The 13290-nt window shown below is 40.1% G+C and overlaps 1 protein-coding gene across 7 annotated transcripts in view; it reads left to right on the forward strand.

Annotated features, from left to right (window-relative positions):
- tp63 (tumor protein p63) overlaps positions 1-13290 on the forward strand; it is a 49408-nt gene that overhangs the window by 20053 nt on the left and 16065 nt on the right. For 5 of the 7 annotated variants that reach the window (XM_047158486.2, XM_047158488.2, XM_047158485.2 and 2 more), the window contains exon 4: positions 6763-7011. In XM_047158486.2, the coding sequence (XP_047014442.2) occupies positions 6763-7011 (249 nt within the window). Of the gene's footprint in view, positions 1-651; positions 840-6762; positions 7012-13290 lie in introns of those variants that run through there. The other 2 variants (XM_017479851.3, XM_017479852.3) reach the window with 1 other exon arrangement.

Consider the following 13290-nt stretch of genomic DNA (forward strand, 5'->3'; position numbering starts at 1 on the left):
ATTCTATGTTCTACGGCCAGCTTACGATTCAAAAAAGATAGCGTCCTTGAGATGTGCATGTCTCTGTGGTCTGTGTTTCAAAATGTAGATGTATTTATTAGGTTAAACCTTCCGTTAATTTGTTCATGTTTCACTCGGGTTTATACCGTCATTTGAAAATGATTCAAACGATTATAAGTTTTATACCGTCTCACCGGACAAATTTAAATGACTGTTTAGAGAAGTTGGAGACTGAAGCAGCAGTGGTGGCTTTCTGTACTAACCATATATTTAAATCCATGATGTGAGAAATTGTAAGTACTTTTTTATCATTGCTTTTGGATAATTTTTTTGTGTGTGTTTTTTGTTGTTGTTGTTTTTTTTTTACAAGGGAACAAACAAATCTATGTCCAAGTTTTGTGCCAAAAAAAAATTGTCTAGGTGATTATTACTCAGAATGTTACATTTGGTGCAAAGCAAGATGGTCTTTAGAAGAACCGAGATCACAAGAAGCCCAAAAGCAAAGTCTCCTATATTTTGAAGAACATTGCAGAATTATACTTATGGGTTGGCTTGAAGACAGGTAGCACCTTCCCAAAAAAAGGGTGTGGACAGGTAGCTCCTCAGGCCCTCCCCTCTGGTGTCCCAGGTATATATGGTAATCCGGTAGAATTCCTATAGAGATTCTAAGCCTGTACAATTCCCATCTGTAGTCCTCATCACCACTGTTTTAGGGGGAAATAGATAAAGAATAAGGGGTAAGAATCCTGGAGCCTGTGGAGCAAACAGCAGCTGCATTGCTCAATCTCAGCGCCAACATGTTGTACCTGGAGACCAACAACCCAGCATCATACAGCGAGGTAAGGCCCCTATCAGTCCATGTCTATGGATGGAGGTTCCAAATCCTCCCTATGGGTTCTCAGGCAGGATCCCATGGATCGGTTGGCAAAATTGGACCCAGTATATCTTAACTATAAACACTGCACTAATTTTATTAGTTAATCATTTGAACCCGGTTCTCATGTAGTGGTTTGTAGCTTAAAATTTGGCATCAGAAAAAATGTGGCCAGTTTATAGGAAAAATTTAATTAAATTTTTTTATATGCATACTTTGGTGCTTACTAAATGCTTTTGATGTGTATGATGAGGTTTTCAATTCTCAAACAGTCAACTGTTGTTCCTTGTTTGTGTTGTTTCCATTGGAGGGAAACGCAAATATGTTTGTTTAACTGTTGTTTGTTGGCTTGTAGCTCTTGCATTTACGTTGAGGCATTCCGCAAATATTGTGAGCTTGCTTAAGACTGCTGAGCGTATTTTCCTAGAACAATTGTGCTATAGATTGGCAAAGCTTCAGTACAGACAGCTAGTGTAGGCATCTTAAACATACGGTTCAGAGCAGTAGCTGAAACAAGTAGAAAAACAAGTGTGTGGTTTTGTGTTGTGGTGTTTTCAGCCACAACAATTTAGCAGCATTTATTTTTGCAATTCTTATTGTACTGTATGCCTTTTTTACCTAATCTTAAGTCACTATATTTTAATTTACAGTAATTAACTTTCATAGGATCAAATTACCAGATGAATCTACCAAAGGAATTTCCTAAAGGGTCTAAAAACAACTAGAAACATGATTGGCATGACATGATTTTTTTATTTTATTTTTTTTAATCAATGTGAATTTTATTATTAGAAAACTCATTTTTATAAATTGTAAAATAATTTGAAAGTGATATTAAACTGATAATTATCACACATTTTAACTTTTTTTTATTTTAATTTATCTTCTGACAGTCAATTTGCAGCTTTGATTTAGTTTAGTGGGGGATTTTTCGGGAATAAATGAAAATTAAATCAAAGGTTTCAGAAAGATATTTGAACTCAACACTTAGTTTAGTAAATATTTCAACTTTTTTTTGTTGTTCAAATAATTTTACACATTATATTTACATCCAAAATAACTCAAATAACATTTGAAATGCTTGCGTTTAGAGCGATAGTTTTTGCGTTTCATTTTCTCTTCATTTGTACAGGCTATGTATTTCACTTTATTTATCCAGGCAAATATTTGGCAGTTTTTAAATCACAATGACAAATTCTACATATAAAATTATGCCAGACATATCTTGTTCAATGTTTTAGGAGACAGGGTTTGAGTTCGATTCTCTTTTGAACCCCCCCCCACACACACACACACACACACACACACACACCCCACCCTTGCTGTTCAAGACGTTGTGTGGATTTGTGTGTTTGTTCTCCAAAATCCCCTCCATTCTTTATTGGCAGGTGGTAGTTGAGACTGCCGACATCAGTCACCAATCTTTGGTGCAAAGCTATTGTCAACAAAACACCGTTAGCCCAGTGTCTGACTTGAGTGCTGTTAGAAACACAGTCCAATCCTCCCAACCACCTATGACTTTGTAAAAGCCGAGCTCAGGTGACCAATCCACAGTTCACACAGCTTTGATTAATGCTCTTTCCCTCTCATCTCCTCTCTCCGTCTGTAATGATGGTAGGGGTTAGGGCTCCAGAATCACCCGTGTAAAAGGTTGTAAGAGGAGACATAGAGGTAGATGGTGGATAGAAGACATGCTTGTTCACTCAGACGCTGCCTGTGAGTTTGCTATTCCAGACACATAAAGATGCCAAAACATATATTGCATGTATTAGGAGTATACCAGTCATGTTAGGAGCAGCTTTAGGTTTCACATAGAGTGTTAGCCGGTCTTTGAGTGATGTCCATGTTTCTCTCATCACGAGGAGGGGGGAAGGTATCTGGTTAAAGACCCTCAGTTTATGCAACGCTTGGTAGAGTCTCCTCAAAGAATGTGTCCATAGGGTCCCAGAGAAGGGGTGTCAGGCGTGAAAGCCTTAATTGTTTTAACAGTGTTTTGATACAGATACAATCGCTTGCTCTGCCTAGCCCAGTGGGCATGAAGCTAGGGAACGACACCCTACTCAACCCCCCTAACTCCTCCACCGCTCCTCAATTTAGTGCTTAATGGACTCTCCCCCTGTAGGTCACTCAAGAATGTCTTAGATTGTCAGCACCTACACACTGCCCAGGTCACTGGAGCACTCATCAGAATAGCAGATATTTTACCCCCCAGGCCAGGTCAACCCCAACTCGTGTCTCTTCGCTAGAACTTAGAATGTCTCAAAGATCTGGACAACAAGGAACCCTATCTATCACCTTATCCAAATCTGTACTTGACGGGCTTTATTGCTTGTGGTTATAACTAGTTAACTTTTAGAGATAGTTATCAAGACAGACACATAAGGATTAGATGATTAGTCTGATTAAATTTCTTTTTGTAAGCATGTTATATTGGAATTTACATTTTCATTTATTAATTTAGCTTTTATCCAAAGCAACTTACAAATGAGAAAATACAAGCACTTAAAAAAATTAAGTGCTCATGTGTTCAAGTGTAAAGTGTGTGGTATAATGTCATAATAGATCAAATGGAACCAGCCATAAAGTGCCACACTCAGCTATGTAATCACTTTTTTGTGAGTCTATATGCAAGTTAAGCACATTTTATCAGACTTTGCTAAAATTGCTAAAAAGGTCTCAGGCACCTTTCAACAATTAAAGTTAAAAGGTGCCTGTTTTTTGTTTGTTTGTTTTTTTTTACTAGATTTTATATAATTATATATATATATGCTTATAAATCATATAAATTATAACTATATATCATGTAAAATCAACACATTTAACAGGATTTATTTAATATAAAGTAATCAGACGAATGTAAAAATAAGGAAAAGTCCTCATAACTGTGCATAGTTTGGGGCTCTGAAAACCTCAGAGTGGAGTTAATGTCAATATTTGGTACCATTCTCTGTGGTAAATGAGGCATGACAGATTTTTTTTTCCTTTCGTTGTCTTAGAACATGAGCCAAAATCCACTATTTGAGATTTTTATCAGCAAAAGCATTTCAGTAATTAATTCATCCCAGTAGTAATGCCAAACCAAAAGCTTATGCAATTGGCTTGAAATTGAGTGTGACCTTTTAACTAAGGGGCTGTTTGCGTTTCAAAAATCTTCGCAATGTGCTGTTGCATTAGTGAGATTCCAAGGCTGGTATTGAGAAGCTATCATTCCGAAGGTCAGTTATTTTCTCTTTTGCATTGGATTGATGTGCCTACCCCAGCATCTGTCCACAGTAAAGAAATGTGGCTTGTGCACCAGTGTTATTAAAGGCTGCCAGACCCGTCATGGGTGTTTGATTTACAGCTCCTCTCCTTAGCATTCTGATATCCCAAGGGCCTTCACGCCGAGGAGGCTATAAACAGAGTGGTATTTTTAAGAGCAGTTAAAGTAGTTGTTAGAGGGCTGTTGTATTATGGGGATACCTGATTAAAGAGTGTAATCTCTTGTACTCTGTCGCAACGTCTTTCTCTAATGACAGTTGCTTAGACTGCATGCACCCCAAGCATTGTTGTGTGGGTTTTAATCTTCTCAGTGTTGGGTATTCAGGTCTGAATAATCACACCACTGATTAATATTTTGAGGAAACTCCAATCCAGATCTTGCATTAAATCACACTGCATATGCATATACATATGCATAAACATTTCCGTTCAAGTGTGTTCATCATGGATTTGTTGGATTTATTTTCTTTTTACACGCCTCTGTAAAACCATAGCATTTCTCTCACACTTTAGTGTTGTTTTGGTTTCATTCACCTGTCTTTTTACGCCAAAAGCCCAGAGCCCATGAGGTCATTCCTCATTTGTAAGTCACTTTGGATAAAAGCGTCTGCTAAATTAATAAATGTAAATGTAAATGTCAGAGCGACTCAAGGTATATGGGAAATTTCCGCCCTCATTGGATGCTTAAGCTGGTTGTCCCACTGTTACTTGTTTTTATTCCACAGAGGTTTTAATCATATGTGACTGCATCAGGGTTCATAGCCTGAAATGTACTTTCATAAGCTGTTCAGTTTACTGCTGTTAAAAAATCACCAATGATACTTTTTTGTACCACTTTGTTACACCTTGTATGGAAATTTCAGTGAGGGCTCTTCCCAATCCACAGCACATTGAACTAATTATTGTCCATTTTCTAATCAAAGTCTAATCCAGCTGTGACATTCTCCCACAACTGCATAATGAGATCAGACACACAGCATGTCTAGCTAGGCTCCTCCATCTTTAGAGGACTCCATTATGTTGTAAGAGCTCCAGTGTGAAAGTGCATGTCTGAGATCTGTAGTGCTGTGGAGGCTCGGAGCCGTGAGTTTGTGTGTGTTCTACTATAGCACCATTTTTTTCTACACCTGTTGAGCTGGTGTATTGTTCTCACAGACAGGGTCTTTAAAACATGGGTCTCATTGGTTCTACAGGTCTGAAAAGTTTCATGGTACACACATACACTGACCCCTATCTGCACAGGTGAAATGCATCACTCCCCTTAGGTGCAGGTATGCTGAGGTCAGAGGAGTAACCCTCTTTCAGGTGTACTCAGTTGTAGGTGAATGAACTGTGTTGGACAAAGAAATAAAAGTAGACAAGGATTTTTAATGTATTATTTTTGAATAAATGTGAACTAACTAATCACCTGAGCCACTAGCAGCATCTGGTAGGTCAGTGTGTGTGTGTGTGTGTGTGTGTGTGTGTGTGTGTGTGTGTGTGTGTGTGTGTGTGTGTGTGTGTGTGTGTGTGTGTGTGTGTGTGTGTGTGTGATTGCTTGGACAGCTGACTCTGTCCTGAAATAAACGCATGCTCTAGTAGAGATTAATGACAGCTTGAATAGCCAACCAACCATGCGTCTTCAGAAAGGAATGTGGTATGTATAAAGGGAAAGGAATTGAGGACTGGGACAGGAAAAAGCTGGCTGAGTTTCAGGACATTTTCCTTCTTCTCAGTTGACAGCCATTTTAATTCCTCTGCTCAAACAATGCAGATGGAGCAGTGTAGCGTCCATCCACTGGTTGCCCCTGAGTTTAATCGGTGCCATATTATTTACAATACAGTTACTGTCCATTCAGACCTGCAATTAGTCTCCATTCACATCTCTGATTAATCTCCATTCACATCAGTGTAGGAGTCCTAGATTGGGACACTATTTGGTTTACTATTCACACTGGGCATTAACAGTAGATATTGGGTAACTAGATGTCTTCAGCAGTTGTGGTTGTTGACTTTGGTCCATTACAATGTATCTGGTGTTGTTATCTGCCCGTGGTAGGGTGTAAGTGTTGCAGGGACAATTGAAAGGTGTTTTCTTGTTTGTTTGTTTGTTTGTCTTTTCTTGCTTTTAAACCCATATGGAAGTTTAGGTTCAAGACACATAGGGGACCACAGAAAGCAATTTGCAGCCTGGTGTATTTCTCTTGTCTTTGATGTCTGTAGTACTCCTGAACCAGCTATGTCAACATGCTACATACATACTATGACGCATTCTTTGCTCATCTAAGGATGAAGTTGCATAATGCATTAAATCTGATCAGTGAGAATGCATTCTGTTTGTATTTTTGGTTTTGTTTATGACATTAAAAGTACACAACACTTTACAGAAGTAAGAAAATACGACATCCAAAGAGAACGTCTTGAATAATATTTCTATCTGACCACCATGCAGGCTGAACTTCACTACACTCATCATCACATCAGTATGGGATGTACCAACATCAAAGCTAATTCTAAAAGAGTCTATTTTTTTATATATAACACTTCTATGTGCATACTGTTTCACTTTATTGAAGGTATAGCACAGCTACATTTTTAATGCTTTTTTGGCATGTTCAGACTTTCGTTTTCCATTTTTTTTCCTCTAGTCGCAGTACACTACACTGGGGCCCTTCAATGGCATGGATCAAAATGGTGGCTCCACCTCCACCAGCCCCTACAACAACGAGCACACTCAGAACAATGTGACAGCACCATCGCCCTATGCCCAGCCTAGTTCAACCTTCGAGGCTCTGTCTCCGTCCCCCGCCATCCCCTCGAACACAGATTACGCTGGCCCTCATACCTTTGACGTGTCCTTCCAGCAGTCCAGCACAGCCAAGTCAGCCACTTGGACGGTAAGACACATGAACTCACTTTATTCAATTCGATTCAATTGTATTTATATAGTGCTTTTAACAATATACATTGTCACAAAGCAACATTGCAGAAATCCGAATGCTTGCTTTATTAATTGACGAGTTAAAAAATAGCAGACATTTTAATGTAATATGAATGAAATGGAAAACTTGTGAAAGAGTCTCTACAGTTCTTGCTACATAGCATTGATTTACTCAGAGATAAGCACTGTAATACGATCCCCATTTTTCCATGGCAAATGTCCTAATTTCTTGTAAGGGAAAAAAAATGCCTACATTAAAGGGTACAACAGAAGCTCTCTGCTGCAGAAATTACAACCTGGTGCCCTCCAGTCATTTCCACTCTCAAGAGCTCATACAGCCTGATTATGACATGCTTCAGAGTCCCTCGGAGTCTGGTTTCTGTATGAAAAAATGTACATTTCCAAAGTATATACATATCTGTTCCTATCTAAGATGATGCATTCATTCACTGCAGATAAATGCCCCAGGTTCAGCCTCTCATTTGCCCCTAGAAGGAAGATTATTTCTCTTGGAGTAGTGTGTCTTTGAGATCAGTCTTTGACTGATCTCAGCTCTAGGCCCTTCTGTGATCTGTATGAAAGTCTTAATTACAAAACTGCACCTGTCAGAAGAAAAAAGCCCTTGAGGTTTAACTGGCCTGCTCTTACCGAGAGGTGTGTTCTCCCACACTAAATCTTAGTGCTAACTCCGACTTGGATGGTTCTGCCATGCAGTACAAATCTGTGGGAATGACTCAAATTCTACCTAGGACCAGTTAGATATTTATTTATACGCATGGTGTTCATGTTATGAGGACTCCAAGGTACAGTTGACTTAGTTTACCAAAATACAAGGGTGAATCAAATGAAAATCTATTTCAATGAAAACCTGCAAATAAATGTCACAAAACTTTTTTTTTTTTTTTTTTTTTTTACACAATCTCCATTTTGTTCAATACAAGTGTTCCCGCACTTTACAAGCATCTGGTTTTCTCCAGATGAAAAAGTGTATGCAATTCTACTTTCAAAAATCATAAAAAGTTTATGCAATTCTAATTTAAGTCACACTTTAAGGTTTTCATCTGACTCATCCTCATATTTGATCCAATAAAATAAATCAGTGTCAGTGAAGGAAGAGTAGTTTATGGAGTCATGGAAGGATACCATAAAAGAGACTAGAAATTAGCAGTTGATTTAATACACTTTTGTCATTGTGATATATTAACTATAACACAGTTGTCTATGTAGACCTCACAAAACATTTTGATTCTGTTTACATTTCATTGTAATGTGTTCCATAGTATTCGTCAGTGTTCATAAATGTTTATTATTATTATTAAATGTATTTCCTGGATGATGGATAGATGGATGGATGGATGGATGAATCCACTAGGTCACCATGGGCTATATGGGTTAGCAGTTAAATGTACTTCAGTACTTCTTTGACGAAATGTACAATGCTCACAACTGCCTCCTGCTGGTTAGTTAGCACTAGGTGCTAGTTTTATAGAGGTGATTGCTACGTTATCGCTGCATGGAGGCAATAATATGCACCAGTGAATATTACAGTAGCTACTTATGTGTCAGTGTCATGTTTGTTTGGCTCAGATTTGTGCCACCTCAACTGACAACTGACAGAACCAGCTAGTCAAGTTCTAGTGGTTCACAGGGGCTGTCCCATGTAGGCAGTAAAAACATTGGCTGTCACTATGCAAAGTACCGCCAACCAAATGGGACCACAAGGCGGTCATCTCAAGGGACAGCGCACCCCAGCGGACAGTCGTTAACTTTAAATCCGTTGTCACCGGTAGGTGGCGACCGAAAACTTATTCTGTAGCTAAGCTTTACCTCTGCTATGAAATTATCTAAAGAATAAGGCTAGTGTATTGGCAGTATGAAAAGAACAGTTTGTTTTGGCTGGCTCTTCTAACCTAATGCAGGTCTAGAATTCCCAGCCGTTTAATCGTAGGGGTTAATTCAGAAAACAAGTTTCTGATTCTATGGGAATTGATTTCAAGCATCATGAACGATGTGCCATTTGGCACAAGATAGGCTGGAAAAACCTGTGTTTCCGTTACACCGATGATAAAAGCTACTGCCTTATGCCTCTGAGTAAACAAGTGGAGGGAAGGAACTTTTCTCAAACAGTCACTTCATGCTCATTGGCTGCAGAGCTGTGTGGGATAGTGACATATGCCCGATTCCCACAACAGCCCATGTCATCCTCGCTCGTGTCATACTCCACCAAAAAACAGTAGGTACCTGACATCAGTGTTCAGTGGAAAGCTTTTGGGTGTGAGAAAAACACATGCCTTTGTCTTGTTTAAGGCTCATCCGATCACTCAGCACCCCAATTACCTGTCCAGTGTACAGTAATCGTGGTGAGAACCCACTGTTTCTGGGTTGTAGGCGAGATATACAGTCACACCGTAGCTTTTAACCTTTATCTAAAAAAAGAGAGAGAGAAAAAGAGAAAAAGAGAGAGAGAGAGAGAGAGAGAGAGAGAGAGAGAGAGAGAGAGAGAGAGAGAGGTTTATATCAGTGATACAAGTTCAATTGTAATATTTTAATATTCACCATCTAATATATTTTTTTGCTTTTGGGGCTTCAACCTTTCGAAATAAAAAGGCTCAGATTTCTAGTTAAATCCTGCTTCTTGCAGACACACCTTTATCCCAGATATGTCTTCCTAAGTAAGGCTTCGGTGACACACAAAAACACACTCATGCATTTCCTGGTATTGAATCCAACCTACCTCACTTACAGGAATGCTTTTGCAATCCTGTTTTTTTGTGTGTGTGTGTCTTTTGTAAGATGACTCCACTGATTAGTCTCACTTTCTGAGTTAGACTCAAGAGAAATTATTGTTTTAAAGAGTTGATGTTTGATTTGGACATAGAGCCTTTCATTAGAAATCCACTGTCAACTTATCACCAGTGCATTTGTGTGACAAACCATGAGCCTTGTTTGCACTTTAGCGCATCTGCCACGAACACTACCATGCCATGAGCCTATTGGACCCCTCTACAGGCATCCTAGATAGTCTCAGCCAGAGGAAAGGGGATTAGGGGAATGGATTTATAATACTTGTGTAAATACTGTGTGCCTCCTTTCTGAACCCTATCGTGCTCAAGGGCCAATCACTGCACCCTACTCCATGAATTAAGTTCCCTGACTTCATGTCGTACTGCGCCAGGGGAAAAGGTAGAGGAGGAGCGGGGGTGCGGGGGGGGGGGGGGGGGGGGGGGGGGGTAGTGGAAAAGCTCTCAAAGAAGCGAGTGTTCCAGCGAAAGGTGACAAGATTCAGCTTGTCCTGGAACATCTGCAGGCCCGTCCCATGCCTCGTGAGATGGAGCCAAGGCTTGTTTGTGTCAAGGAGCCTGTCAGGACTCGTTCGACTCCACAGCATGAAGTTCTAAAACCTACTGAAAAAAAAAAGAAAGAAGAGGAGGGAGTGCTTGTTTTTTTTTATGTCAGATGAGCTCTGGTTGAAAAAGTTTTTACGAAGGAACTTATTTCCATCTACGTTTCTGCGAAGCACACTGTACCAGAAGCAATTTCTGTACAGTGAGAGATTCTATGTATGCTACAGCACCCAAAAAAGAAAAGAACAACAATTCCTGGATCAATGAAGTCAATGAAAAGCTGTCAAAGCTTGTTGGTAGCCATGCTTGTTTCAGATCACATAGTCATGATCTCAATCTCCTCTAGCTATCACCTCACACCAAAACTCTGAAAAAAGCATACTTTCTCGTCTGCATCTGACACTAGCTTCTTAAATACCTGACCCTTTCAGGAGCTAAAACCCAGCCTTTGTGCCATGCGTTTTTGTACGTAGTTGAATGAGCACACAGATGCAGAAGAAAAGCTCTAGAAAGGACATGAAAAGGGAGTTTGTGAGTGGAAAGAATTTGGCAGTGCTCAGGACGACCATTCAAGGAAACTGGGGAAATCCGGCATAATTACACGAAGCTGTCACATTTCTCAGGGAAAGATCGCATTTCGAAAGCATATCATTGAATAAAAGGGCATTAAGTATTGTCAGAAAGCACTGGCTTCTGTTTGCATCTCTAAGGAAGGTATAAGTGTGAAGAAAACATCATCTACCAAATTGCATAGGATATTCAAGCCAAGAACACAACTGACCAACTGTGTGTTTCTACAGGCGATAAAATGTCCTGCAGTGTTGAGTATAGCAAATGTCTCTGTCTTCAGCTGTATAGTACCATCTTCTAGTGAAAAGTGAAAGCAGTCTTATTTTTGCTTTCTTTCTGAAAATGTAAACAAAGTCACTCACACCCAAGTGTAAGTAGGTGCTACCGTGCACCTGCGACTGATTGGTTGATCTACTGTTGGCTAACACTTAGGCATCCCACAATATAGGGAGTGTGTCACTTTACTGTTGCATATACACACTTATATTTTGCATATACACACTTTATTTACACACTAACTGTCCTGTCTGTATATCATCATATATGTATGTTTAGCACCATGTGTGACATCTCCCTGGGGTGTAGCTTGCATCGTTTTCATTTAGACATTTTGAAAAGTCTAAATGAAAAGTCTACATGAAACATCTAAATGTCATCTGGTGCAAAACAGGTGATGGAACAACAATATAAAGGACTTAGAGAATCTATAAGGATTAAGTGTAGCTGTAGTAAGCCCATTTGTTTAATTCACATTCAATTAAATTTGCATACAATTTCTTCCTTATGTATATCTCTCCCATATCCTTGATTTTCAAGCATGGTTTTTTCCCCCTGTCTTTTTTGTCACTATCACACCAAGCAGGTGTTTTCCCCCCATCTTTTTTCCTTCCTGCTGTGTGTGTGTGTGTATGTGGGGAGGGGGGACAGCTCTGCATTTTTGTCCAATGAAGCCGGTTTTGCAAGTGGCCTGGGGCGTGATGGTGCATGTCTGCTATGAGGGGGGACAAGACTGAAGGCGCCAGGGCTTTGGGCCTAGCCGCCCCATCCTGCCTGAACCCGCAGCTCTTCTTCACTTCAACACCAACACTGCAGCTGCAGACCTGCCCTGACACGCAGGGGGTTTGAGCGTGTGTGCCGCAGTGTTTCTGCATACGTACGTGTAAATCTGTAGAGTCTCCGTGTAGAAACTTTGAGCTTCATGATCACTGCCTAGATGTTCCGTATGTGAAAAGGATTATTGTTTAGGCCAGTTAGACAGTTTTTTTCCTTTGATTTTCAATTTCCAAGGATGTATTAATAAGTAGAGGAGAGCAGAACCTGAGTCTTGTTAACGTCAGCAAACTGTTGGTTCTGAAGCACCAGGTGTTTGCTGCCAGCTTTGAAAGAAATGCCACACACCGAGCTTCATGTGTTGTCCTCTTGTTGTGTCAGACCAGCAGTTTAGCCAAGTCCGCTATTGAGCTCTGCCTTTTGTAGGCCGTGTCATTTGAACAAATCCTTACCCCCCGTTCAAAGAGGTATTCTTACATCTTTTGTATGCATTACATTCCCAAGCTGTGTAACTCACATTGTGGCCAATGAATGGGAGATAATTGCATGTTAGCATCAAAAACGCCCCTCCCTGTGAAAAAGCCACCGACTCCTATCAATCAGATCACTGTACAGCTCCACCCTGTGTGTGTGTGTGTGTTTTCCTCTCTCAGCAGCAGCTCATGTCTGGCCGTGAGCAAACACAGCAGCCGCCACATATTTTAATGTTTAAAATGTGTTGCTTCAGGGCTGGGATTGGTGTTCCTACTGATGCAGTGTGCGTACACGTGTGTGGGGGGGGTCTATGTGAGTAGGGATGTGTGGTTTTATGAAGGGAGAAAGTCACGCTTGATTTTTACATTTGTTTTGCTTTGTATTGACAGAAGGGCATCTTTGCTGTGAAATGACATATTCAAGATTATTTTTAGTTAGATTTTTTTTGTTTCAGAAGTTCATCTTGGTCTTTTTTTTTGTCCTTCTCTTTTTCTGACAGTTATATTGTTATATATCATGCATCCATTCATTTTCTATACCGCTTATCCTACTGGGTCATGGGGAACCAGGAGCCTATACCAGGGAGCATCAGGCACAAGGCGGGGTACACACTGGACGAAGTGTGAATCCATTGCAGGGTGCAATCACATATACATTCACACACCCATTCATACATTACAGAAACTTTGGACATGCCAATCAGCCTACCATGCATGTCTTTGGACTTGGGGAGGAAACCGGAGTACCCGGAGGAAACCCCGGCAGCACAGAGAGAACATGCAAACTCTATACACACA

The sequence above is a fragment of the Ictalurus punctatus genome, chromosome 11 (assembly GCF_001660625.3).
Source record: "Ictalurus punctatus breed USDA103 chromosome 11, Coco_2.0, whole genome shotgun sequence".
NCBI lineage: Eukaryota > Metazoa > Chordata > Actinopteri > Siluriformes > Ictaluridae > Ictalurus > Ictalurus punctatus.